The following is a 27,991-nucleotide window of genomic DNA, read 5'->3' as shown; positions in this document are numbered from 1 at the left end:
CTATTAGACTTCTTTGTTTTACCGAGAATCATGTCTTCCTGTTTTTCTGAGAATGTCAAGCTATTATAACTCTTTCCTGTTTTAATTATGCAAATATTTAAACGCATTTCCATTTTAAAACCGTATAGTTTGAAAAAAAATTATGAAGTCAAAATATTTTCCATCAGCAAGTGAGTAGTATAGAGTAGGCGTTTTATCAGATTAGTTTTGCAAAACTGATCTGGTAGCTCCAACTCCTATGCTGCCAACACATACAAAACAGTGCTCAAGACTAAAGGCCCGGTTCAAACGTCGAACTTTACATGTGCCGAATCTAATGATTAGGTTCGGCTCATGTAAATCGGGCACTAGTGTCCAGAATTGGACCCTTGTATCTAAAATGTGTCTAAAATGTGACACTAGAATTTAAAATCGGACAACAGTGTTTAAAATTGCATCGACCAGAAGTATTCAAAAACGGACACAAGTATCAGGAATTGGCGTCTCCGTCCGAAAATTGTATTATTGTACGTCATCTAAAATCTGAGCAAACTCTACAGACCTGTGTTGTGAGAAGGAAGCATGCGTAAATTAGTCTGGAAGGTGTCTATAAGATGCTGTCGTTCAGTTATACTTGATATTGTGCCATCGATACGAATAACCTTGTGTCCTTAAGGATAAAATACCTCAGTGTTAGTAACTGAGATTGCGTATGTTATTATTTTAAGTACCGCGACCTAAGGGACAAGTTTGACTACAAGTGCTATTGAATTCTAATTTTCAAGGAAACATTTATGACGCACATATCTCGTAAAGCTTTACAGTATTACAGATTTAATGACAAACGCAGTTTGCAAAGTTATTGTCAGCGGAATTAACTGAAAACATATTGGTATTTCGCAAAATTTGATCCATAATGTTGAGGGTTCCTATGTTCTTTCCGCTAACGCACATTCGCGCACGATTACTGTTTCCCAGCTGGGAAATATAGAGTTCGTAGCCGTATTTGTAACAGAATGTAAAGTTGCCTCATGCAATAAACTTTGTTCGGCCCGATGGTGATTGTGTGAAAGAGCATGACGACTTCAACACGGACAAAGTGTATAATTCCCCTGGGAGTCTTAGATGGAAGCTGTGTAGTAAAACCTGTTTGGATGTGGTCCGAGAAACTAGGATAGGTCGAGAAATTCAAAGTGAACTAAGTCAGGTGTTTTGACTGTAATTTGGAAAGCTTTGTTTGCTAAGTGGATAAAGATAAAGCAGAAGTAGTTTAGAAAATGGTTTGGATCTTTGAAATTCACAAAGATTTTGTCCCTGAAAGATTATGCAAATTCACGCCTGAAATTGAAGAGAACCGTAATTTGAGCTTTTTATTTACATAAGTTTGGGTGACATTTAAAAGTGAGAGTTGGTCTTCTTAAAGCGAAGACATTGTTCAATGAAGGGAAAGGTTTCTTCGCTTTCTTTTCCGATCAGGCAATGTTCCATCCCTGATCTCTTGTGGATCACAAACGCGGCGATTCCACTCTGCATTCTAGCCGTTTAAGGGAAAGATCACGTAATCATCGTCTACTTCTTCAACAGTGCACGCACACCAAACTCCTTCTTCATCGACTGCTTCAGCTTTGAAGCCCAAAGTTTGTGGAAGTGCTATCACGTTTTTAGTCAACCGTGCGTTTAGCTCATGCGATCAAAACAGGTTTGCGATCGATAAAGCCGGTCAATTTGTTTTGATGAATCTGCAATTGGTCGCTAGGATACTTAATGGTGTCTAGTGTCCCCGGGTAATTCTAGCGCCTCATTGCGCATGTGTCGATTAAAACAGGAATTCTTAATGAATTACACACTTTGTCCGTGTTGAAGTCGTAATGATTTGCTGCACTCTGATCCCACAGTAAATCCATAACGTTTTGAACTTCAAAAAAATTAACTAAAAGAGCGATTGACAGCCAAGATAGAAAAAACATCAGCAGAGTTAATTTAACTTTAACAGGAACAGGTAGAATTAGGAAAGATTGAGCTAGTTCGCCAGCGTCAAATTTTGGTTGACAGGTCCTCTTATCAAAGCAAAATAAAATAGAAACCAAAAACCGAAAAAAAAAACAAACAAACAAACAAGATATGAAATAGCTTAAATATACTATGTATCCACTTTTTCTAACTTGACTAGCCACTTTAGTTCAAGAAAACTGAACTAACTAAAACATGCACTGCAATTTTTCGACCTACCTTATGAGTAATAAACCGTTGAATAATGTTCTGCATCTTTCTTGATTGACTGAACACCAGACACCTGTGGCCCTCAGCTTTGAAGTTGTCCAATAGGGACACCAAGAACACAATTTTTCCTGACTCCTGTGTCAGCAACTTGTCTGTGGACCCCAGGCCGTTTGGTTGAGTGGTAAATGATCTGGAATCGTCTTCATCAGCGTCCATTTCCACCAGCCTGAAATGCAAAACTTGAGTGTAATTCATAGAGTAAAACAGATGTGACGCTTGTGTAGTGACGTCGGTTTACAAAGGCCGCTATACACTTTTTTTCGCACAAGCTTTCAAAGCCTTTACTAAGAGTTGCGCGCCCACCTCCTGGACCTGGGAGAAAAAATAACTGCACTGGGTACTACGACGTAAGTTTAAGTAGAGCATAATTATGAAGCTATTATGATTTCTGAGTAAACATAGATAACCGACATATTTCCGGTCTTTGGACGTTAAGACACAACGTCTTTCAGTTGCACTGACTTCCTTATACCGCCATTTGTTATCTGTGTATTCCCCTGATGTTTAAAGTATGATATTTAATAAATTGTCTCTATTATACAAGGCAAACTTCGTGTTGCAACGACGAAAAAGAAAAAACGTTTTAAAACATGACCCCAAGAAAGATTCTCAGTTGGCGTAAACTTTTTTTAGTGTGCATGAAGTATATCTTTGTTGCTGCATGGAGAAACATTCAGCTAGCAAGTATGGGAAATATAAGACTGACACGTGTTTCCATTTTTCCTCTTTTTCATGAACCTTAATGGAAACAATAGGCAGAGGGAGCAGTTCTACTGAAGGCGGTGGCTACTCACAAGGTACAACAGGTGGATCAATTACAGGAGGCTCCAGTGTAATTACAGGTGGAGGAAGCAGCTCTAGTGGAGTGGGAAGCTCCTCACAAGGTATAGCTGGTGGATCAACTGCAGGAGGATCCAATGTGATTACAGGTGGAGGGAGCAACTTTACTGGAGGAGGAAGCAGATTAAAAGTTGGCGGGACTTCCTCGAGTGCTGGAAGTAGCAGTTCTGGTCAGGAGGAAACTCCTCAATGTCAATTAAAGGTGGAAGTAGTGGTTCCATTGTAGGCGGTAGCTCCTCGATATCAATGAAAGGTGAAGGTAGCAGGTATAGTTCAGGAAATAGTTCGAGAATAATAACCGTGAAAGGTGGAAGCTCAAGCTCAGGAAGCAAAGTTATCTCAAGCGGAGAGAAGATGGTAAAGATCGGAAAAGTTGTTCTGACGCCGAAGCAAGGCACAGATGTGTGGGGTACGGAAGATAATCTTGTTAAAGATGTTATTTCCGGTAACACTTCAGGTAAGTTTTTTATATCAGAGAAAGTATTTTAAAGATTTTGAGGTAATAAAATGAAAGGTTCACCTTGACGAGAAAGCTTAAGATACGAGATCAAAACTCATTGGTACGCCTTAAACTTTGTTTGTTAATCATTCATATAGTTGTGACCCTGGCTCAGTGAGTCATAGCTTTTTTGACAGCCTACCTAGTTAAAAATTTGGTGACTAAGCTGTGATATTAATCAAAACATTCTGGCACTTGGAGTTTTCCCTTTTAGCTACTTTAACATGTTACACTTGAATCATACTCTTTATCTGTCTCGTATACTTAAGCTATTGTCCGACCAGTTGCGCTGTTCCCATTGAACGAGAGGTACGGGGCTACAGATGTGATTGGGGGAAACCTTGCTGGCGTGAAAAGCTACGTCACAACTGCTCAAGGGCCTTATAATAAAGAAGGTGGCTCTCTGTCATTTCTTGGAGCACCAGACAGTTTTATCGAGTTTCCAAACAATGGTAAACTGGATACAAAGGATTCATTGACAATACTGGCCTGGATATTCCCTGAAAAGGCGGGACCCATCTTTAACTTTAAGAGGGACGGGTGGGGAACAAATCTTTGGTTAGCAAAACCGAGAAAACTGTTTGCTCACTTTGTAGACAGAGAAAATCAAAAATCCATACAGCCATTGAAAAGCACTAAGATTGCACCAAATCGATGGAATTTTATCGGTGCAACATATGATCAAAAAACGGGAAATGCTGGCCTGTGGATTAATGGAAAGTTCGAAGATTTTAAGCACATAGGCCGTATTAGACTGGCTACTAACTATCCAATCAGAATGGGAGCTCGAGTCGGAGATAAAAGAAACTATCGCGGACGCATCGCCTGTTTACAAATTTATGATAGAGCTCTTACTTCAAAGCAGATTGATGATGCAATTAATAATTGCAAAATTTATACCAGGAAACAGAAAAAAAATTAAGTTATCAAATAACCCTAAAAGCGCTATTACTGAAAAACATGAGCTAAAATCCCTGTATAAGTTAGACACAGTCGATGGCATTTTAGATCATCTCATCATCTTCAATATAATCACACAATAAACGAACCACTGATATCTATAGAGAAATTGAAGTCTAACGTCCTCACCAAAGCCTAAACAAGTTAAACACTAGTCAGTTACTTCGAATCTCAAGGGACAGGAGAAATATAACGAGTCAGAGCTAAGAGCCTAAAGGCCGCGAGGCTAACTACCACAAACGACACATGACACCCTGTGATGGGTATGTAAAGTTTCAGACTTATGGTTTGATCAAATGTCACATCTATCGAATCTTCCCTGATATCCTTATTCAAGAAACAATCGTTTATCAGTGAAGGCAATATTTTGCTAAATAAAACAATACAGTCGAGAAGAGCGGCCTACATAACCCTATGACCCCTGAGAGTGACTAGGATCCAGTTTCTCCTCACATTGTCACCCCTGAATCACACATTAATGTCACAAGAATAATGGAAATGATCACCAACTAAAGAAACTCTTAATTGTTAAAAATATTTCTCCTTGTCAGCCTAGAAAATGTATGGAGAACAGCTTGGAGAATATGGATACTAATGTCAGTCAGGGGTGTAAAGAGTTAAGTGATAAACCTGACGTTGCACGTCGACGGATTCGACGTGACTAACAATCATATTCGCGTAAGTTGGCTTATACCCAGGGGGTAAAAGACATTCATTTCGCGTTGTAGACGGCAAAGTGAGGATAAGAGGGCTTTTTGTTAGTTGATACTTTGTTAATGCATATTGGGGAAGAAAAGTCGATTAACATTAAGTATCATGTTGACGATCTTTTGAGAATGACCGGAGGTTTTGGTCAATATCAACTGACTCCGTTTGCTTTAGTTTGTTTGGTTTCATTTCCCACCGGTGCTCAGCTTTCCATCCCAGTATTCTATGCTATCTCGCCTTCTTTTATTTTACAAATAAATAGGCCAAGTTCAACCCTAAACAGAATTGATCCTATAATAGGAAAGGAGACTTTCTTAAACTTCAGAAACTCATAGTCTGACCGAATGTCACTCTGCAAGCTAGCGTGATGTGTAATGAGTAGTTGTGTCACGCAGTCTTCTTTCCCATAGAGGGTGTTGATCTCCATAAATAAGAAAGAAAGAAGAAGGCGAAGTTGCTCTTGAAACATAATTTACTAGACCGTGTAAAATGATGTTGAGTAAGGATTTCGAGGTAAACCCGCTACAGTTGGATGTGAACCACAGTCTTTCTCCAGAGCAGCCGCAGTCGCCTTCAAAGAGGTTGTTTGGTCCCGTCACGCAGCTCTTCTGTTCCTTGCGTTGTGTGACGGGACTAACGGCCCAGGCCAGCCGAGCTTATTGCGTGACCTGGGTACTGTTTACATTTGGCAAGTCACGTCACTAACACATGATGACTGCTTCAATATCTGCCACTTTCTCGCCACAGTTATTGCGTTCATATACATTCTTTTAGATCCCTGGGTGCAGACACCATTCCTTTGAACGAAATGGAAATGGATGAAGTAGAAAATCCCGAGGAAACAACTGAGAATCGATCTACGAAGGAAATCAAAATCCACGAGTTCGATGACCTTCTCAAAATAACCGGTGGTTTCGGTCGCTATCAAATGGTTCTCTACACTTTTATGTGTCTGGTTTCTATTCCTACTGGCGCTCAACTCTTAATTCAGGTGTTTTACGGCGCTTCGCCTCCCTTCGTCTGTGTTTCGACGTCGAGAAATGAAACATGTGCCTCTGGTTGCTGTTCAAGTTGCCATGAGTATGAATTCCGTGGCCCTTTTACCAGCGCTGTCTCTCAAGTAAGATATTGTAATGTTTATGCATGTTTTGTTTACCGAAGATTGCCGAGAAGTAACTTTACTTGATTTAGCTCCATGATTTTGAGTATTTGCTTAGGGTTAGGAAGGAAGGAAGTGTTCGAGAATTTGCGTCGAAGTGTTTTTAATGATTCTCTAGTAAATAAACCCTTTCGTGGTATTATCAACCTTTGACGTGGATCGGTTAGCGAGAATCTCTCGACACTGTACGGACTAGTTACATAAAATGAGTAAAAATTACCGAATTTGAGAACGATATGTTGAGAACTAACGACTATATAACTCTGAAAAGTCGGAAAGCTTCACAACTCGAACCAACATTTGTTTAGGTAGGGAACACAAACCTCTCCTTCACGTGTGTGGACATTCGCAAAATTTCGCCACGTGGCCCTTTTTCCATCGGTTCTCGACAAATTGCTCTCAAACTTGGCCATATTGCTGATTTCATGGCGCAATTTGCGCCAGTGTCGATGAATTGCTTTAAACTGATCATAGTGGTGGTTGAAAAAAACAAGTTATGCGTGTTATCTTACGTAATCTGCGACGTAATTTACAATAGGTTAGAAACGAGGCTAATTTCAGCATGAAAGGTTCCAGTGGGGTCCTAACAACATCAGTACAAATGTCAACCGACTGTTCATATTGAAGCCAAATTCCTTTGCTGTAACGCTTATTTTTATATTTGTATTTGTAAAAGACAGCAAAGTTCAGGCGAAGTGTTATTGAGACTGGCAGGTAGAGAACTCAAAATGCTTGTAGTGCACTCAAGATAATTGTCGGGTAAGAAAACAAAAGGCCTCAATTTTTTTTCTTCTCTTATATGTCATGTTTGTTATATTTTCAGTGGAATCTAATGTGCGACCGCCGACACCTGAAAGCCATGACTCAAGCTGTTTTTATGGCTGGTCTCTTCGTTGGTGCAATCACATTTGGTAGCATCTCGGATCACTTTGGAAGGAAGTTCTCATTCTTCATGAGCGTTGGAGTTCTGGTAAGTAACAGGTACAGTAAAACCTGTATCAAGGGGCACCGTCTCAAGCGGTCACCCTGTATTAAGCGATCAGCTGTCAAAGTCCCGAATTTGTTTTCCCATAATCTCTGTAATTTTCACCTCTATTAATCGTTCCCAACGGCCTGTTTTTAATTATTTTCCACCGGTATTGAACGGTTCTTGAAAGCTGGACTCTTGATACCATGTTTCTCTCCCAAAGTCAAAGAAGGAAGTATTTTTTGAGCAATATTCTGTACATGGTCAATTATGGCATTGATTGGCATCGTTTATCGTTTTTTATAAAACCCTAAATCTGTGCCGGAACCTGCATTAAGCGCTCACCCCGCTATCCCCGTGGGAAGTGGAAATGCCGCTTAATACAGGTTTGATTGTAGTCGTTTTACTACAGTACGACCATTTCTATGACGATGATGACTAACTTTCATTTTTTTTCCTATTCACAGGCTACTTTCGCCTCGGCCTCCGCTGTCGCGGACTGTCTGTCGCTGTTCTCTTTGTTTCGCTTCTTTGCCGGGGCTGGGACCGTTGGTTGTTTGTTGGTGCGGTTCGTGTATTGTGTTGAAATGGTTGTCACAGCTCATCGCTCGTACATAGGCATGATCAACTTCCTATTTCTAACCGTTGGTGGATGTTTTCTCGCTTTACTTGCTTATTTAATACCAAACTGGCGTTACCTCATGCTTGCAGTGTCGTTACCAAGCTTCCTCCCCATCATCGCCTGGTGGTAGGGGACCCGTCATTATTCATTATTCATCACGGGAAGGGGGGGGGGTGGTGTGGGGTGGGGGGGTCACAAGAACGAGAGACGAAGGTGCGGGACACACAACAGAGCGAGGCTCCAAATTAAGTGTGCCCTTAAGAAAAATACACAAATACTTACTATGTAAACATTAAAACATCATAAGAAGTATAAAAATCCTATTTCCAAAAAACCATAAGAACGAATCGCTCCCACAGCTGATAAAAAGATTCAGTAGCAGCAGTTGTCAGCTAATAGAAGGATTTTGGATTTAAATTTTGTGTCACAATAACATTTACCTGATCATCCCATTAGGCTCTGTAGTTTACTCATGATCCCCCTCAATGGCGGCCATTTTCTCTATAGTCCCCCCCCTTTCTTCTCTGTTAGCAACGACTAATTCCTCCTCAATTCCCCTTAAAAACCATGTGGTCTCCAAAAATCCTCCGGCCCCCCTCCGCGCCAGGAGATATACGATGACTGGTGCCCAGGCTTTTCTTAAGGTCGATCATTTCTTTTCTGATAGTTTACGAAACAGTGATCCAGTCTAACTAGAGAGGAAGACAATTGTACAGTCAAAGAGCTTCATTTTGACTCTTATCTATTCCCTACTAAGCATTTTTTAGAATGTAATTAACTTATTTTTTTGTCGTCAGTCTGATTCGGTCTTACGAGAAATCGTTTAAGTCAACTCAATGGAACAGAATTGACAATGAATTCACAAGTATGCGTCTCAAGTCCTTTTAAACGCAGTATTCATTTTCTTTGTTTTTAAGGTGGATACCTCGCTCTCCCCGGTGGCTGATCGCCAACAATCACCTTGACGAAGCTCACGAAGTGTTGATGAAATACGCTAAGTACAACCACGTGACCGTGGATTCGAAACACCTAAAACACTTGATTCAAGAAGTCAGAAAGACCGATGCAAGAAAGTTTGAAGATGAGAAATATGGAATTCTTGACACGGTGAAAACTCCAAAGTTACGAAAACGAACCCTGATAATGTTCTTTAACTGGTAAGCAGTTATGAAGCAGAAGACAATGGAGGGACTTTAAATCAAAAGCAGTCTGCCTAACTCCTTGTAACTGGTATAACTATACAGTGGTTATGTGAATACAAAACGTATTTTGACAACTGTTGCTGTTAAGGCTACAAAATGTGACTTAATTTCGTAAGACTACAGTCGTTGTTTCTTCCAAATAAATATTCCCGTGTTAAATGATTGAGATATGGGTGAATACCCTGCCCGAGCATTTTTACGGTGTAAACAATGGTTTTTTTTTGCATATCATTCATGAATGTGACTCTTTGTCTTGTAGGTGCGCAAACGCGCTGGTTTTCTATGGCCTCAACTACAACATTAGGAATCTGGCTGGAAATATGTACCTGAACTTTTTTCTTCTCCTTGTGGTAGATTTTCCATCCACTGCATTATGTTGTTATTGCTTACAAAGGTACGAAAATGCCTTCCTGAATCTAAGATCACGAAGTTTCGTGACCTTCCGAAGCGATGTTTTATCTTCAATTGTCTTTTGATGTGTTTCTTCTGACCCAGGTTTGGTCGACGTCTAACGTACTCTTCATTCATGACGCTTGCTGGGGTAGCCTGTCTGTTAGCTCTGGCAGTACCAAGTGGTAAAGGTTCGTAATAATGTTTAAATTCGTAGAACAGGGATCCACGAGTTGTCATGAAAACCGTAAGTCCATTCAGCGTAAATCACGCCAGCGATTACTCACGCGGACAATCGATTTGGAGAGGCGCTGGCCTGATAATTTGTTCGCTCAAGGGGCTCCGGGAACAGGAAGAAATGCTGGGAGGAGGGGTGGGGTGGGGTGGGGTTTATCTACGATGGACTAGCGTCCTATTCAAGGGGAGAGGGGAGTCTACAATACTCCCAGACGCCCTGCGCTACAGAGACAGAGATGAGTTTTAACAATTCCAAATAGACGAGTCAATCTCCTATGTACAGTTCTCAGTCACCTGTTTTAGAATAGTCTGATTTTGTGGATGTTTGTCTTACCCTTGCAGTTGTTTTCGAATGTGTGTTAACGTGTGGATTGCGTGTATTCATCTCATTTTCGGTTTCTCTGTGAAGCCGATCACATTTTACAATTAACTTCAAAGCATTGAGGAAGTCGTGTTATTTTTTTTCCCTAGAATACCAAGTTGCTGTCATCGTCCTTGTGATGTTTGCAAAGTTTTTCATCATTTCCACGTTCAATTCTGTGTATCTATACACGGCGGAGCTTTATCCAACGGTGATCAGGTATGATATTTGATTCGATGATAGTTCCATTACCGAGCGCGGGTTGAATGCGAGATCGTGTATAAAGTCAGTTTGGCAGAGACAACATCATGAGAAATGAAATCGGTAAACAGTGTACAGGTTATGAACACATTGGTAGGGTCACTAGTGTGGTATGCTTTTCGATAATTTCAATGTGGCATATATATTTAATGATAATACTGATATTAATATTTACGATGATGATATTGATGAAAACAATATCGATAATGATCAGAAACAATGATGATAATGATGATGATGAGAATGATATTTACTGCTTTTCTTGTACAGAAACAATGGCGTTGGACTGTGTTCGATGATTGCCAGGATTGGTGGAATAACTGCTCCATATGTTGTTTTACTGGTAATGTTTCTTATTTTATAGTTAGACCATGAGGAATTTGATTCGTTCATTGCAGACGTAGCCTTCACCAATTTTAGTGCACGCATGTCAAAATTTGAAAATCTATTATTAGTGTATACTACTCAGGTGAATGTTGCTTTTCGCGCGCGTTGATTGGTTAGCTTAGAGATAATAAGCGGGAACTATTCTTCTCCGCGCAGTCGAAGAGACTAAATGGTGTGCTGAATGTTATTAAAATGTCCGACCATTTTTTTTTTCTCGGTTATAGCCAGAAATGAGTTTATTATTTGGTTCTTGTGTGATATATACTTAAGCAATTGTTCACCACACCGTCGGTAATTATATAAATAACTGTGAAGTGTAACTGAAATGTCTATTAATCAAATTTTTCATTGTTGATCTTAAGGCTGACCTTCCAAATCTGAGAAAAACTTTCCCCTTGTTGATATTTGGAGCCTTGTCTGTGGCTGCTGGTGTAATGGCCTTCTGGCTACCAGAAACTGTGACGAGTGAAATGCCACAGACCGTGGAACAAGCGGAGGCATGGGAAGAGGATTATAAGATCTACTGCTGTCGAAAACCTAGAATCCAGTCTCCTCGTGGTGAAGTAGTGAAAGACGAAGAGGATACAGCATTAGTGTAGTTCATTGTGTAAATGGAGAAAGCTAAAGAACATCCGTTTTGATGAGTTCTTGCGAATCATGTTAACGACACAAACTGTTTGCAGCCAGTGGTCTCACAAGGCCACAACACATGCATCGCATTTGTTATTCCTGTAACTCGTCACTTTTTATCGTCCTCGTGTTTACGTAGACATTTTTTTTTCTATTTTCCTACGTTTTACGTTTGATGTTAGTATCGGATGGTTATGAGAGACCCTTAATAAAATCAAGTTCACGCTTTTACAGTTAGGATAGACTGTCTTACCGAACTACATTATTGATGCAATTTGGCTATTCTCCTTACAGCTCCATGAGATTGTCTCTAAGCGTAAACTTTATTAACTTAATACAAACATATACTTAGAAGTGTTGGAGCGGAAAATTATCGGAAGTAACATGGTACCGGTCAATATCACCAGTCCACACCGGACTTATTTCACATGCACTGGTGAACATTTTTTGACTCGACATAGCAGAACACGGTTAGCTGTCAGACACTGGCGTGGTGTGATTTCCATTTTCGACTCGATTGAAATAAAACATTTTCATTTTTGTTTGAAACGACTGTTTTATGGTGAAAATTACCTCAGAATAAAGTCAGCCATTCCTTACCGCAGTACACCAGTAATCAGCGGATTACTTTTCATTTCGGGCGTGCTGCGCCTACTGAAGCTTGCCAAATCCTAAATTTGACTTTGCATTATTCACCAAACCTATTCGGGTCAACGAATTGTGATGTCAGCTCGAAGAAATTCCATATCACTTCGGACCGCAAGCGTTTTCGCTGAAGTTTTAGCCGATCTTTCTTGTTTGAAAAGATTAATTCTATCTCTAATATTTTGTTTTGACGAGTCGCTTATTGGAGGAAAGGATGTGCAAGTAGACACCTGTTTTGCCACCATAAAAAGGTAATGTGTACTTCATAACAATCGACTGTACATGCTCCAAGTTGAATCTAGTAAACTAAGAATGAAAAAGTGCTGCGATATTTTGACCATATTTTACTAATCACGTGAAATCTAAGGGTTAAAATGATCTCCTGCAAACATCTAGACTTAAACTTAGCTTTCGTGAAAGGATGATTAATTTTGCGTAGTTGCCAAAAACGCCCTGCTGTCATTTCAAAATAGTTTAAATATAGAAATTATTTTAACCCAGATTTAGATAAGTTTTATTTTGTGGACACCCCTGCCCTAAAGCGGAATTCACTTTGAATTTATTCCTCTTTTGATAGATGGGGAATGCAGTTTTTTGGTAGCATAGGAGCTGAAAATGCACAAGAAGAAAGCGGGGAAGTTTTTGTTTATTCCTGATAATTTGGTGGTTGTACTGTTCTTGATTGCCCTTATAAACATTGCTTCAACGGTGGATTTACGCAAATCATTACCAGGCAAGGGTAAGTGGCACTTAGTTTCCACTTAATCAAAAGTAGATGTAACACGATACCGTCAATCCAAGTGAATTTCCAGCATGAAACATTGTCCAGGTGTCTTCAAGGAATTAGTAAAGCTACCAAAACCGATTTACTCGAGAAAGGGTGGAGACGATCATAGAATGAGGTGAATAATTGGATCGATATGGCGCTCTTTATCGCCAAAACAGACAGCGTTAGGCGTTCGGAGAAAAAAGTAGAACTAAGCATTTCAACACAACAGGGAAATTAGTGAATGAGCTGGCATGTGGTTGTTCAGGTTAGTTATTGTAGGTGCAAGGCGCGCAGGGCGTGCGCAAGTTGAAATGCCACGCTCAGTTGATCAAGACCCAACTTACTACGACTTTATATATCTAGTCTGATAATCCTTTCAATTCTCCTCACTGTTTGCCTGACATTTCTCATGCTTTTAGATAGTTTGGTGTTAAATCAAACGATATACCCCAGATAATATTTTTTTCTTTATACTCATTGCCTTTCTGTGTAAAAATGTACTGATATTGAAGATCAATGTCATTACCTGAGCAACAACGCGCCTACCCCTTCCCTAACCCAACAAAAGTCAACTGATAACAAGTTGAGGTTAATGTTGGGTTAGGGGAGGGGTAGGTGCGCAGTTTCTCAGATAATGATATCGATCCGACATTGCAACGAGAAATTTTACTCCTGGGGGTGGAAGGGTTAAGCAATAGGCGTTAACGGATATGGAGACATTGCTTGATTTGCCAAAATTATTACAATAGTGCATGGTTGTGAAATGAATTGGGGTCTTAAACTTATAGAAAAAGCGCCAGACTTGGATACCATTATAGAGTCTCTTATTCCTGAGGAAAAAAGGACAGTGAAGAGGCAACAAGGCAAGGGTAAGTGATTTATCTCAGTTTGAAAGCGTTGCATTTGCTATTGTGTTCCTTGAGGGGCTTGTTAGATACTTTTTTAATTCATGCTGGCTTATTTCAACATTCACTGGTCGTATAATCAATTGGTCTTTCCATTCGTCCACCTTTCCCTTGATCAGTAACTATACCTAAAGCCTTTTGACAGTGTGCCTAAAACATTTTTACACTAGATGTTCCAGATGACAGTGATAGCGACAATGAAGAAATAAACGAGCTCAGCCGCCTCCAAGACCCAGGAAGTCAGGACCAGCAGGTTGGTGGAGCTATCAATGAAGGCGATGCAGGAAAGATCAAGCCCACGATTGACAACTCCATGGTACCAAGTGATCAAAACCAGTCTTCCTCAGATACATTAGCAAATATAAGTGAATTTCTCAAAAGCAAGGAAGGTGAAACTACAGTTCCAGGTAACCAAGTCCAGTTCGTTTGCCATTGTTGTTCACGTGTTATACTGATTTATGAGTTTAATTAGGAATCTTTGGGGGAATTAACCTCTAAGAGTGACTAATATCTTATTTCTTCTTACAATCACCACTGAATCAAAAATTAAGGTCACAATTTTTAAGGAAATGATCACCACCTCTAGAAGATCTTGATTGCTAAACAAATTCTCCCTGTCAGCACCTTAGGAAAAGTATGAACAACAGTATGGAGATTATAAATACTGATGTTAAGGTGAAATGGTTAAAGCACTTAGAAAAGTTTGTCTTGCTTTCTCTCTGTTTTATTATAGTTGATGGCGACTTCACTCTCTGGACCACGTGGTCGTCGTGTCCTCATGCTTGTGGAAGAACTGCGCTGAGATCACGTGAGCGGTATTGCACCAATCCAGCGCCCGCAAATGGCGGGAGAAACTGCGAGGGACCGCGCTTTCAACTTAAGCTCTGTAAACTGAAGCAGTGTGCAGGTATGTAGGCATATCAACTGGGAGGCTTTCGAAATACCTTTCTCCTACATCTTTAGCTCTTCTCGTATTCAGTAGGAGGATAAATACGAACAGGATTGGATCATTTCACATTCATTCCTTATATGGTTTTCCTCTTGACACGACCTAGTTGACGGTGGCTATTCGGAATGGTCGGATTGGACTTCTTGCTCTCAGAAATGTGGACAGGGAATGAAGAGACGACGACGGTATTGTAACAACCCGACACCAGCCAACGGGGGACAGAAATGCAAAGGAGCAAGGAAGCAAGTTAAACCTTGCTATGGTAAAAAATGCCAAGGTTCGTGTTATAACTCTTTTTACACTCCTTACAATTAGAGGTAACAACTAAGATAATTTTTTTTACTAAATATAATACCAATGCACTTGTGGGAGAAACTGTGTTGATCAACTTTTTTTGGATGAAAATGAAAAGCATTGCTCTAGGATACATGTTCTAGTCACTGGATGTTGATCAGTGCTCTTCGTAACACCCTTGAACATTTTGTTTGTAAAAAAAAAAATAATCACGCGCCCAACGTGGGGCTCGAACCCACGACCCTGAGATTAAGAGTCTCATGCTCTACCGACTGAGCTAGCCGGGCTGTATTCTAAACTGGTATTTCTCGATCTTCGCCAAAGTTTAAAGTTATGAAGTTTAGAGATTAAAAAAAAAAAAAGGAATTTTATAGAATGGGAAAATGCATAACTATTCTGTACATCACCTTTCAGATCAAGATTCCATTGTGGATATAGACCCCCAGACAGTGTGTGGTTACAATCCATGTAGGGTGGCAAAGTGCATATTATTACCTTATGCTACATGTGTCAGTGACTTTAAATGCCGGCCGGTGTTCTTCGACTCTGAGGAGAGGAAAGTTTCGCAGTGTACAGGTAATATTTTGTTAGTTTCTTCTTTTGAGTTCAACGATGATGAAGCACTCAGCTAAATGCATTTTCTTTGTGCTCGTCAGGTGATAACTTGTACCTAAACGTGGACCCACAGGCCGTGTGTCGTTTCAATCCATGCAAATACACCACTTGTATTCAAGGCGCGGCTGCTAAGTGTGTTGTGAACACAAGATGCCATCCAGTTTTCCTTGACGCCTTTGGGAAGACCATCAAATGCAAAGGTGTGGTGGCATTTCAAGCAAGTGTCTATTTTTTTTTTCAGCACAGGATAATTGCTTCCATTTTGGAAGTCGCAACTCCTAAAGGCAAAAATTTTAATCGCACAATCTAGATTTCAAAAACGACGGTCCCTGATTGACCACTTCTGCTAAAATGAAGCATGTTCAAAATTGTCTAATTCTTAAATATGAAAAGATTAAAAAAACATTTTATAACAAAAATTTAAACGCGCCCAACGTGGGGCTCGAACCCACGACCCTGAGATTAAGAGTCTCATGCTCTACCGACTGAGCTAGCCGGGCACAGATGTAAAAGTAGCCGCAAAATTAAAATCAGCTTTATCACCGAATATTCTCCTCGTGTGATAACCGGAGGTTTGTTACTTACTCGACGTAAAACCTGAATACTCCTAAAGTACCTAACAGCTTAACTGATAGGAAATTTTTTTTTTACTTTTGTGACTCCGATTAATAGAAAATTTATCTCCAATATATCCTACACTTCAGCTGTCAAATCTACTTCATTTTCTGTAATGACTTTCACCGAGTGATACGTCAAATCTTACTTGAAAAGAAACTATAACCTATAGTCTAAGAAATCCAACATAATCCGAAAAATAACGCCGATTTTTCCATGTTGTTTGGGTGTCTACCAACAGGGGTATTCAAGGTTCCTGCCAGGTACATTTGTGGATATGACCCTTGCAGTGGAGCCGTTTGTAAAGCTGATCCCACTGCACGCTGTTTGGTAGAACACACGTGTAAAGCAATGTTCGTCAACTCGTATAATCAACGTATGGAGGGCTGTAAAGGTCAGTAAATACACCCATAGCAGTCTTCTCTCAAGAACTTAAGGGTGTTTAGTGACGGAGTATAATAACAATAACAGGAAAGTTGAAACTTGCTGTTGTGTTAGTTTACAAATTTTATGATACGTAGCTATGATTAGAAGACATATCCCGCCCCTATTTTGTGAAAAAAAAGTGCTTTTTTTAGCGAGTTTCTTTTTGTAAGAGTTAAAAACACATTAAGAGCAGTTAACATATGTGGCCTCCATGATAGTCATTTACCTTTAAATACAAGGTAAAGTCGTGTTCTTTTACGATTTTGAAAATATATCAACACTTCAACGTAAGTTGAAGTACCACCAATATACACCATAATAACGACAAAATTCTCAACCAACAAACAACATAATAATTTTTTTTCATTTTAAGCTCGACACCATGTTGCCAAGGAAGAAGATGAAGAAGAGGAACAGGTGAACGATGACGATAACAATGATGATGACGATGGATCCCGAATCAGCAAGCTGATGAGTTCGAAACATGGCGTCGGCGTAAGCAAAGATAATAATGATGATGAGGAGGAGGAGGATGAAGATGGGATAAACTTAACCAAATTAATAGGTTCAAAGGTGAAGGTCAAGAAAAAAGGAAGCGATGACGATGAAGATGACGATGACGATGGAATCCGTATCAGTAAGCTGATGAATTCTCAGCTTAACGTCAGCGATAAAGATGATAACGATGAAGATAAAGTTCAAGACAGTGAACAAGAAGCAACAGAGGAAAGTGAGACTGACGTCAGAAGTAAACTTCCGTCAAGATTTAAGCGTCCAACACGAAAAGAGATCGAGAGGCACAAGAAAAACAGATTTAAACATAGACAATTAAATTACAGTAAATCTCATCATAAACGCTGGTTAGGCAATGCAAGATAATCAGATCAGATTTGTAGTAGCTAGTGTTTTTAATTTGAATGGCGATTTGTAATTTGCGACCAAAGTTTGGTTTGCACGATGCATACTAAGTGCCATTGTCAATGCGGTTGCAATGCGCCATCTTTTTAGCCCTTCAATGACTCATGACCGGTCTCAAGATAAGCAGGAAGTTGTAGAAAAATTATCAACATGGAAACAATCACTTATAACACGATCTGAGAACTAACATACAAAGAAATAACTGCAAATGAGGAGCTGCTCGGGAAAAACAATAAACAGATCTGACAAATTACAGGGGAAAAAACAGGAAACAAAACCGTTTTCATTTGATCATTTAATTGTTATTATTTTAGTCTTTTATATTACCAATATTATCAACCATGAGAAGTCTTTCCCCATTTCTTTTAAAAGCAATTGCACAAGTGAAGCTCTTGTTAAAACTACACAAAAAATTGTCGAGTTTTACAGGTAGTCACGGCGTTTTAGATGATATTGGAGAGCAAAATCATGAGCGCAGCGAGAAACTGTAAAGAATCTCTCCATTCTAATGTTTACTTTGTATTTTTCACAGATTTAAGTGATGAACACTTGCATTTTACCGATCGAAAAAAAGGTGTTTGTAGATTTAATAGACCTCTACATTAGGTTAATAAATCGCATTGATAAAAAATATTTGTTAATAAAGAAGTTGTTGATAACCTTTGAAATGAGTTTATGTCTGATTCACCTCAATACACAGTTATCTTTGGCTGAAGTATTTTTTAGAACCCAGTTGTTTGAAAGTTGATTCGTGCTAAGCCCGGATAAAAAGCTCACCTTTAGTTAGTTTTCACTTCCCTTATATATTAGCGCATTTTATGATAAAATTTTGCGGGGATCTAATCAAGTGGGGGCAAAACTTAGATAGATAATAGATAGATAGTTTATTAAGATATCCAAATTCGCAGCCTCCTAAGGCTGAATTGCATGAATACTAAAAAAAATTTAACGTTATATACACATTTATAAAATAACAATTCCATGTAATACAGCTTTAAAGAAAAAGACTGCGTGAAAAAGTTCTACCGATTGGACATGGATAGAATAAATGTGTCCGTGTGACGATTTGTGTGCATTTCTGACAACGTTGACTTGCGCTGGTTTCTAAAACTGTATCTGCTAACGCTCTTGGGTAGCGATAGACGATGGAGTTTACGCGCAGTATTAGAGTTTATAATACTGTTTTTTGCGCCTGTCTTTCAAAGATCTGATGTTATACGATGCTAGACTATGATGATATGAAAGGCCAATTACGGAAAGCGCTGTTTCTGTACACACTCTAGGTCTTCGCAATGCATGGTGGAAATACCATTGAATTAGATATGGTTACCCATAACATTTCTGCTTGGGAATCAAGTCCAAGTTCTCCAGAGTTAACGGTTACAGCGTCGAACTGGTGTTTGGTTCTCTTGAAGTCAATAATCAATTGTTTGCACTTATCTTGGTTCAGCAAATGATTGACGTTAGCAGACCACTGCTCTACTACTGTTACAGCGCATTGGATTACACTTCAATTGCCTTTGGGTACTACCTCTGCGAAACTTTAAAATTGAATATGGAAATTTCCTTTAATCCTGTGCTACAGCACTTCATAAATTCTCAAGATAATTTACTAAGAGCTCCAATTCATTTACAAATCACGTAGTTTACGTCATATCAGAAGTATTCGGCTCACGCCCCGTAATATTTGCGTATTATAAGATGGGACAGATTGTCGGAGGTTTAACGCCAAAATTCTAAGTAAGGAACCAACTTGAGCGAATTTTACAAAGCAATATCGTAAAAGTAAGGCATTTGTAACTTTTAATACATGGATATAAAAGCCTTGGGAAACAGGTGACTCAAATCAATGAAACGCATCGCTGTGCCCTATTGACTGAAACACTACCATACCATTGTCCACGATGTGTTTGGTTGGTTTCGGTCCCAGGAGCTCATTAAAGCTGCTGGTTCTTGTCACATAGCCTGACATCCATAGCATTTTAAGGATTTGAAAGTCAGCCAAGCGAAGTATCAAAAATCACTCTCTACTACGCTTACACGAAGAGGATGAACCACGAAAATGAGAGGAAAGATAGAGGCGAGTGTCTGGTTGTATTTAATGACACTGCTGTACGCAAGAATGACTTTTTGTGGAAAGGGGCACATTTCAGAAGCCGATAGCAAACATGAAGGTAATTACTGTATGGTGCGTGGTAGAGGTCGTGTATTTGATGCATTTGAACTGATTTAAGTAACAAAAATGTACCACGGGGTGGTTTGTTATGGTTTGTTCATCTAAGATCGACAAATAAAAAAACAAAAAACAAAAAAACAAAAAAGCAAACAATCATTGGAAATGCGTTCAGTTGGTTACGGTTTTGAAAAGTCAGTCTGTGTAAGTGCAGGTTCAAGTAGGTGTTTTACAAAAGTTTGGCCATAACTCGTCGCGCAAACTGACTGTTACTCTGTGATGTGAAAGGTTACTAATCTCTCGTTACTCAGATGTACTGTTGAACATGAGATACTTTTCAGCTCTCTATCAGACATAGCTAGCATTACTCCGTCTAGGTGCTGGCCTAACACCACTTAACCTGTTTCGCCCATGGTTAACTGAACGACAAATGACTCAGACAGGGCAATGAGATGTAACTAACCTCCTGCCAGTATTTTAGTCAAGCGTTAAATTCGACTGGAATGTTGAATGGTTCTCATAATTTTTTCGCATTTGTTAGAACATTTGACATGCTCATACAGGCAGAAGTTTTCTGAATGTCTGTTTCATGGAAATCCAAGTTTTTTTGCTAAGCCAACAAGTTTCTTGTTTCATTCTCAACAGCAAATATTTCCTCAGGTAAATTTAATAGAAGAAGGGATTTTGTCAGTCGCTTACCGAATGTAGCTCTGAGGGGAAAACAAATCCAGTTGCAAGCTTCTTCAGATGAGAAAGTCGAAGAGATCGATGAAGCTGTGGTGCGACCAGCAACACCCGCCAAACCAGTGGCTGACTCACTCGTTGAAATTTTCGAGGAAAATTTTCCTAATAAACCCCAAGAAGGCAATTTTAACAAATCTCCCTTTGTAAACAAGAATTCTACTTTGCCTTTCGCAAAATCCAAATATCTCACGCCCAAAGTAGTATTTTTACATAGTTCTTCTGGAAAGGCGCAGGTGACTGAAAAGATACAAAAGTTTGCAAATGCTCATGCATCTTCCAGCAAGTCCAGGATTATTTCGCGTGTTTCCATTCCTGGGAAACATGGACCGTTTAACAGTTCTGTTTTTTCCTGGCCGATCCGGATACCCTTTCGCGGAAATCAACTTCAGACAATTGCCTCGGCGAACCAAAGAAATCATGGAGGGATCGTTAAAGCGAACAAGGCAAATTTGATGGATGGGGCAAGGAATGGGATTAATCAAGATGAACGCGTCGTTATTTTACATAAGCCTATTATCAGCAAGGTTCTGGACAATAATTCGAGCCTTATTCGAACGCTTTCTCCAAGTAAAGGAGTTATACATAGCACGCCCATAAGTCTTCCACTTAAGAATGTTCGACCAACTGATTTTCCTGAAGACGCCTCCTTTGAAAAGACAGTAACTGACAATGAAAACATCCATGTTATCAAAGGAAGTCCCAAGAGTGTTTCGCCACCACCACAATTATTAAGCGTCAAGAATATGTTGCCCGTTACAAGAAAGGTGGAAAATATTCAAGAGGAACCTGAAGTTTTTGATGGCTTAACTCATAAAAATATTTACAAGCAAACTAAAACAAGTCATTTTCTCACGAAAGACGGTCATGCAAGTAAAGCTCACAATGCCAGCATAGGAATCTTACCCTCAACAGCGAAAAAAGTTTCGTTTCACAAAAATCTGTCTGGAGAAGGCAAATCTCCACACGTTAATTTAAAAAGCGAGACTCACTCCAACCATCACATGAAACCAAAACTAGTACATTCCAATAATGTTTGGGCAAATGTAAAAAGTAACACAAGTTTACACTTAAAAAGTGGAACCGGCGTTGATTTGCTTAAAATTAAACCCAAGGACAAATTTCTGGTGGCTAATCATAATGTCACACGTGGTAAACATGTCTCATGGCCGATCGACGTCCACCAAGGGAGAAATGATACTTCCCTTAACAACACGAAACTGAAGAGAAATTTTACTTTTCCTATAAATCCTGCGGCCAAAAAACATTTTGATGACTTAATCAAGTTTTTTAACAGTTTCAATTCTTCCTCCAACGAAACTTCCACCGAATATTCCAAACTACAGCAAAGGTTAGGCAAGAACTTCACTAGTGAGGCTAAAGTCAAAATGAGACATCGTATTATGGAAGAGAGCCTACATAAAATATTGAAATTTATTCGCCAAAGGAAAAGGCCACACCCAAATGGCACTGGTGAGGAGCAGGGGTGGAAGACAGAGGAACCTCATTTGAAACACAACCTTCTTTTGGAGAACGAGACGCGACTGTTGGAAAAAGGGTGGAGCAAAATAATCAAGAGCAAGGGATTTGGTTCCGTCAAAGGCTCACCTCTGATAAATAGTCACCCGCGATTGAATCGCACAAAGTCATGGTCGACGAATAATAACTTAAGGATAAGTGCGGGAAATACCTCTGATGAAAACCTGCTGCAACTGATGCAAAATGCGAGCCAAAAAGAGCTTTTGCGACTAGAAGAGGACATCATTAATGCATTAAGCTTTGTTAGGTCGTGGAATTTGTCAAAACCGAACAAAAACGAAAGACCGCAACAACAGTATGGTACTGATTTCCATCATACTGAGTACAGCAAAAAGCATCAACATAGGGTGCACAGTGACAATTACCGACAAGAACACCATAAACAAGGGGGACCAGCCACTAAACAAAAAACGCAAAAAAAGCAGCTACCAAAACATTTGGAAAATACACTCGAACAAACACAGCTCCAGATTATGAGAAATGCCAGCCGGAAGGAACTTTTGAAACTGGAAAACGACATCATAAACGCGTTGAGTCACGCAAGGTTGATAAATGTCACGCACCCGAATGAAAAACAAAGCCTCAGAAAACTTAGTCACATAAATATGACGGATAAAGATGAATTAGAAAAACAAGATTTCCATTTTAAAGAAGGGGAAAGGCCCAACTCGGTTATTTTACCACCAGCGCCTAAGACGAAATATAGTCCCTCCAGGAAAATTTCTGATACAAAGGCTTCGCATTTTGCGATCGGAGACAAAGCTTATCATAAAAGACCTAGTTTCGTGGAGGTTGAGATCCAAGACGGAACCAGAAATTTACCGGTACATTTTGATAAGGATTCTCCTCTAAACATGGATATTGAATCAGCTGCAGAGGGAAAGCCGGGCTCAGGCGTTCTAGAGATGACAGAATTCGTAGATCAAGGTAAATTATGGGAATATTTAATATTTCAAAATAATAGAATTTAAGCTCTTGTTTGGCAATCTGCTTCGGCTGCTGCGGGAGTCCGCATTGATGACCAAGAGAGAATCAAAAGGAACTCAGTGCGCCAAATGGGAAGGTATACACTGTGACTGGAATTGCGTTACATGTCACGCTCTCTATTTGAGAAGCTTGGTCATTTGTTATTACCAAGTCTTATGAAAGGTTAGGAAGTCCGATCCATGCTGATCAGCCATTTTCATATGTTAGTTTACCTTGTGTATTTGTAATGTTCTAAACAGCACCAGACAAAGAGGAAATTCTCGTGACAAGGTGGTCTGCTTGGAGCTCCTGCACTCAGTCGTGTGGAAATCGGGCCAAAAGGAAAAGAGTTCAATATGAGTGCTCATCCAGGGCGAAGGTAATTAGAGACTGCGCTGTCAGCGGCGACCAAGAGGAGACATGCGTCCTTAAGCCTTGCCCTGGTAGGTGTCAAATTAGTCCACAAAACTTCGCTTAAGTTTTGATGACTTTTTGTACTTAATACGAAGAAATATTATCTACGAGTACTTACTTCTGTATATTTTTGAACTCAAGTTCAATTATTCTGAGGCTCCAATGGCTATCTGTCGTCTAAGCTTTCTAGGTTAATACACAAAGAATATGATAGGAAGGGAAGTAACTCAGACGGGGGAGAAGGCGCTACACAGTTTTGTACGGGGTCACTTATCCTTGACTTCAAAACGGTCTGCCAATAGCATTCCGTAAATTATGGGATGAAACACGATACAAAACAGGAAGTAATCAAAGACAGCTTGTCCGAAGACAGCTTGTCCGATGCAGTTGGATGATAACGATGATTTCAATGACGATGACGACGTGAAATTTTCCCATGAGTGATTCCCACTCTTTATCCACATTTTGGATAAAAAGGGTTTCGTTTAATTTCATAGCACTGATTTTAAAGATCAACCAAGCCCCACTCCCCCCTCCCCCGTACCCCCCTCCAGGAGTAACTCTTTGATCGCTAACCTTTAAAATTAATCATCGCTGATGTCATTTTTTTCTCCTTCAGTACATGGCAGATTTTTATCGTGGAGCAAGTGGCACACATGTAGTAGAAGCTGTGGTACAAGAGGTCTCAGTGTCCGCACCAGATCATGTACAGAACCCCGTTATGGCGGTCAGTCTTGTTTCGGAACAAGTGTAGAGACTCGTCCATGTAACCGGAAACACTGCCCGGGTAAAGACGTCTGAATATACAATTATTGTCATGGTTTTGCTTTTATTTTCATAGTTCTTCTAGTACTACGCTTGTCATTCGAAATATAAACTAAAAAATAACTAGAAATAGCAAAGCTTGATCCACTTATTAACAGGTAATCGAAACCTAAAACTGTTACCTGCAAAATAAAATAGAGAAACTGACAAAATGCTAATTAATCATTCTGATCCTGTATTTCGTTGGTGTACCACTTTGAACCCACCTCAAACACCTTATTTCTTTTCAGTAAACGGAGGCTTTGGCGAGTGGTCCAAATTCGGTCTTTGTTCAAAATCCTGTGGGAATGGGGTGAGGATGCGTCATCGGGAATGTAATAAACCTGTGCCTCGATATGGCGGGACAGAATGCGACCCTAAAGACCTATTTCAGACAAAAGCGTGCAGTAACATCAAGTGTCCCGCGAAAACTTTGAAGAGTGAGTGCAAAAGAAGTCAAACGTTTAATCTTAAAACTGAGTGGCTCACGAAGGCCGTTGCTGGTACTAAGTTTCCATGGCACATTCTACAAGAATGGGATAATATTTCATCGATGGTTAAATTTTATCAGGTCACCTTAGCAATGTGCTATTGCCCAATTATATTCCTGATTCGAGAGAGACACTGTAAGAGTTTTTAAGTGTCTTCCCAAGAAACATAACACATTGACCCAGCCGTGCCAAGGCTTGAACCCAGACCTCTCGATCAGAAGCTCAGCGCGCTAACCAGAAAGCCAGCGCATAGATTATGCAATCAGGCGCCTCTAGATAAAGATCGCAAGTATACATTTTTTTCATCACATGTTTCATATAGTTTTGAACCCATTGGCTCGAATACGCACCTTCCCCTCTCGCTGGGTATACTTTTGTTCGTACGCATGATTTTGAGTGTGTTTAACAGTTTTGGCCAATCATAGCTAACAATGTCCTCGTGCGTGCATTTGGACTTTGTTTTGTGATTTACATCATTTTCATTCCCTGGTTGTTTTCTCCTGTCGCACGCAGATGTAATGGCGATACTTTTCAAGATTTGATCGTCCGAGTGTGTCGGATTCAACATATCACCGGTTATTTAAGACCAGAGGCCTCTCAAATTGGATATTTCACTCTAGAGCTTCAAGCAATTGGATAAATTATGTCTCCCATTTAGGTCTTCAAGTTGCTAATGTTGATCCAAAGACGTTGTGTGATTTTAACCCTTGTGAAGAGGTTGGATGTCTTTATGACCCAGCAGCGCACTGCATCACTGATTTCGAGTGCAATCCTTCGTTCTTCAATCTCAATGGGGAGATGCTCCCGAAATGCAAGGGTACGTTTCACATGCAAAGTAAAAGAGAACTCAGTGACCTAACTAATTACATTAAACACCTGTCGTTCCATAAACAGGAACCTCGAAACTAGTTACTGTAAGGGTGATCGAGGTCGATTTTATCTCACTTTTTACCCCACAAAACGAAGAAAAATCCGGCCAAAAGTCAAGGGGAAGTCGTCCTGTAGCTACTCTTTTAACAGACAATATTACAGAGCCACCCTAAGCACCCGTCGCCTGGTGCTAAATATATTCATCTCCCCACATTTTCACCTTTCATCACCCTCTGTTCTCTAATCATATGATTTGTATCTCCGAATCATATGATGCGCATTTCGACCACACTTAATCGTGACATAAGTTCGAAACGATTTGGAATAGTATCGACAGAACACACACATCGTAAGTGTAGTCTTATTAGCAGTCACTTCAGGAAACTTATATGATTTTGATCTGCATAATTTGTAACTATACTTTCAGCTCGAGGGAATGATAATTCTCTAACACAGCGTTAGAAGAATGGCCAAATTAAGCCTTTCAATCTTCAACAAAGTGGCGCACAAAGGTGCAATTTAACTTGGATGCTTCATTTTTTTTTAAAGGAATAGACAGCCTCTACTCAAAAATCCCACAAGTGATTTGCAGCTTTAATCCGTGCCTCTCTGAGAGATGCTCAGAAATCAGAAGTCATTGTTTGGTCGACCTAAAATGCAAGCCAGTGTTTATTGATGTCGACATACGGACTATACCGCCTCAGTGCCAAGGTGAGGTATTTTTACACTCAAAACGTCATGAGAGTTTCAGGAGAGAGAGAGAGAGAGAGAGTTACAGGATCGTGATGTAGGAATCAAGGTTCAACGACGACTTTCTCAGAGCAGTCATTTGTAAATTGGCCATAGATCAGTAATGAATATATTAAAGTTTGAGTGACAATTTTCTTCGCTCGAGTTCAATTGGTATCATGTTATTTGAACGAGTGCTTAAATTTATTTAAAGTTTTGGTCAATATTCATCTTTGACGCAGCGGCCGGCAGTTGTTTGTTTTTGTATTGATCACCGCTTAACCATCTTTCAACACTGCACTCTCATTGGTCTACTATTTTTATCGTCTAGCCAAAGTTGTCACGCGTTTGTGATCATGTCATCACATGTCATAGGCTTTTAATTTTTCATTTAAGAGAGAATATTTTCGCAAACTTGTCATTAGTTCGTAACTATGAGAGAACTCTTACTGAGTTCAGTCTCGCGCTGAGTGTTAAAAGGGATCACCACATCTATTTTCAATTACAAAAGCAATGTACAAGCGCCTTTAATGAAGTGATGTTATTATCATTTTTATAATTATAATTATTTCAACACTTATTTGTATTCAGTCCATGGCACTGTCAGAGTGGATCGTTTGAAAGGAGATCAAACCTGGACTAAACTAAGTCCAGTAAACATCAAACAGTCCTCAGTCAGCCTAGCATCTGACGTGACTCCTTCGTTTACACAACTTTGGTATCCCGTGACTCTTGCTAAAAGGCTGGGCCAATTTGAAAGGTAAAGTATTGAAATTTTCGGTACAGATTGTGCGCTCATGTTTAACTTGTTTGATTTTCAAACTCTTGAGTTAACTTATCTTTCTGAAGTCTTCAAGCAAGAGTCTAAACACTACAAAAATGATAAATTGCATACAACCACCGATAACAGAGAAGCTGCCTTTCTTGTCTCGGCTGCGTTTGACGCCAGAAACTTTGCTTAAGTATACTAAAGGTTAGGGAATATGTTTCTGCATACCGGTTAATTTTTTTATTAGCCCATTTTATTAGAGCCTATTATTTTAGTAGCTTTCTTTTTGCATTGGTTTTAGATGTAGACTTTCCTTTTTTTACTAATCATCACACACAAGGGCATAGCCAGGATTTTTCAAATGGGGGTCACAATGTGTCACACAAAGGGTACTCACCAGATTGACATGTCGACCTCCACGCCGTGTTTTACCTAATGAGACAAAAAAAGGCTTATGAGGGGGGTAGGGTTACGTGTTCCTCAGAACCCCCTAGCTAAGCCCTTGAGTCCCAATCCAGCGCCCTTTACCCAAAGAATTTCGTGAAAGCTTTCTCTGCGGCGACTGTGTTGGTGTCAATTCCAATAGTTTACGAGTTTTTTTAAACACTGATAACAACTGGCATTATTGAGAAGCAGTATGTGTACAAAATGATACCTAGCTGTGTATATTCTGTTTAGAATGAAAGGAACATCTCCTTATCCAACGGCTCTAGCGAGACCTCTAAGTGCATACAGTACAGCCATGGCAGCTGTTGCTGGGAAACATGCAGGTAACATTATCTATCATAAACAATACAAATTCCTCAAATGTTATTGGTGCATTTTCAGCTTCATTTTTCACTGATCATTCTGTACAGTTGTAATCGGACTGTGTAAT

The 27,991-nt window shown here is 39.7% G+C and overlaps 4 protein-coding genes and 2 non-coding genes across 8 annotated transcripts in view; 3 read left to right on the top strand and 3 right to left on the bottom strand.

The window, feature by feature from the left end:
- The window catches only part of LOC131782482 (uncharacterized), a 31,254-nt gene extending 26,718 nt beyond the window's left edge, over positions 1 to 4,536 (top strand). The window contains exons 27-29 of the mRNA XM_066162250.1: positions 3,039 to 3,218; positions 3,278 to 3,556; positions 3,868 to 4,536. Coding sequence (XP_066018347.1) covers positions 3,039 to 3,218; positions 3,278 to 3,556; positions 3,868 to 4,520 — 1,112 coding nt within the window. The 3' untranslated portion in view covers positions 4,521 to 4,536. The remainder of the gene's footprint in view (positions 1 to 3,038; positions 3,219 to 3,277; positions 3,557 to 3,867) is intronic.
- Positions 45 to 6,889, bottom strand: LOC136278944 (DNA excision repair protein ERCC-6-like). 2 transcript variants are annotated; one of them, XM_066162252.1, is made up of 3 exons: positions 6,749 to 6,889; positions 2,209 to 2,425; positions 45 to 649 (listed from the first exon to the last, which is right to left on the bottom strand). In XM_066162252.1, exons 1-3 carry the CDS (start codon positions 6,850 to 6,852, stop codon positions 608 to 610), a joined length of 363 nt encoding a protein of 120 aa, XP_066018349.1. In that variant the 5' UTR covers positions 6,853 to 6,889; the 3' UTR covers positions 45 to 607. The 2 variants fall into 2 exon arrangements, 1 of the variants encoding a protein (XP_066018349.1); XR_010716657.1 differs by lacking the exons at positions 45 to 649; positions 2,209 to 2,425 and adding an exon at positions 3,549 to 6,123.
- On the top strand, positions 5,965 to 11,715 carry LOC131782489 (organic cation transporter protein). The gene is made up of 9 exons (XM_059099222.2): positions 5,965 to 6,386; positions 7,249 to 7,395; positions 7,860 to 8,140; positions 8,932 to 9,171; positions 9,476 to 9,610; positions 9,712 to 9,797; positions 10,315 to 10,423; positions 10,736 to 10,808; positions 11,215 to 11,715. Exons 1-9 carry the CDS (start codon positions 6,075 to 6,077, stop codon positions 11,449 to 11,451), a joined length of 1,620 nt encoding a protein of 539 aa, XP_058955205.2. The 5' UTR covers positions 5,965 to 6,074; the 3' UTR covers positions 11,452 to 11,715.
- Positions 11,716 to 12,244: 529 nt separating this feature from the next.
- LOC131782483 (thrombospondin-1) lies at positions 12,245 to 18,193 on the top strand. 2 transcript variants are annotated; one of them, XM_059099215.2, is made up of 10 exons: positions 12,245 to 12,378; positions 12,705 to 12,866; positions 13,685 to 13,765; positions 13,981 to 14,208; positions 14,535 to 14,708; positions 14,857 to 15,027; positions 15,459 to 15,620; positions 15,701 to 15,859; positions 16,516 to 16,668; positions 17,074 to 18,193. In XM_059099215.2, exons 2-10 carry the CDS (start codon positions 12,743 to 12,745, stop codon positions 17,577 to 17,579), a joined length of 1,758 nt encoding a protein of 585 aa, XP_058955198.2. In that variant the 5' UTR covers positions 12,245 to 12,378; positions 12,705 to 12,742; the 3' UTR covers positions 17,580 to 18,193. The 2 variants fall into 2 exon arrangements, with proteins under 2 accessions (XP_058955198.2, XP_058955197.2); XM_059099214.2 differs by having other exon boundaries at positions 13,972 to 14,208.
- On the bottom strand, positions 15,259 to 15,331 carry Trnak-cuu (transfer RNA lysine (anticodon CUU)). Its single transcript has one exon. It is a non-coding gene; the product is annotated as a tRNA-Lys (tRNA).
- Trnak-cuu (transfer RNA lysine (anticodon CUU)) lies at positions 16,087 to 16,159 on the bottom strand. Its single transcript has one exon. It is a non-coding gene; the product is annotated as a tRNA-Lys (tRNA).
- Positions 18,194 to 27,991: the final 9,798 nt, after the last annotated feature.

The sequence above is a fragment of the Pocillopora verrucosa genome, chromosome 2 (genome assembly GCF_036669915.1).
Source record: "Pocillopora verrucosa isolate sample1 chromosome 2, ASM3666991v2, whole genome shotgun sequence".
Taxonomy (NCBI): Eukaryota; Metazoa; Cnidaria; class Anthozoa; order Scleractinia; family Pocilloporidae; genus Pocillopora; species Pocillopora verrucosa.
Note: the sequence above shows the minus strand (reverse complement) of the source record. Positions and strands in the feature narration are given on the sequence as shown.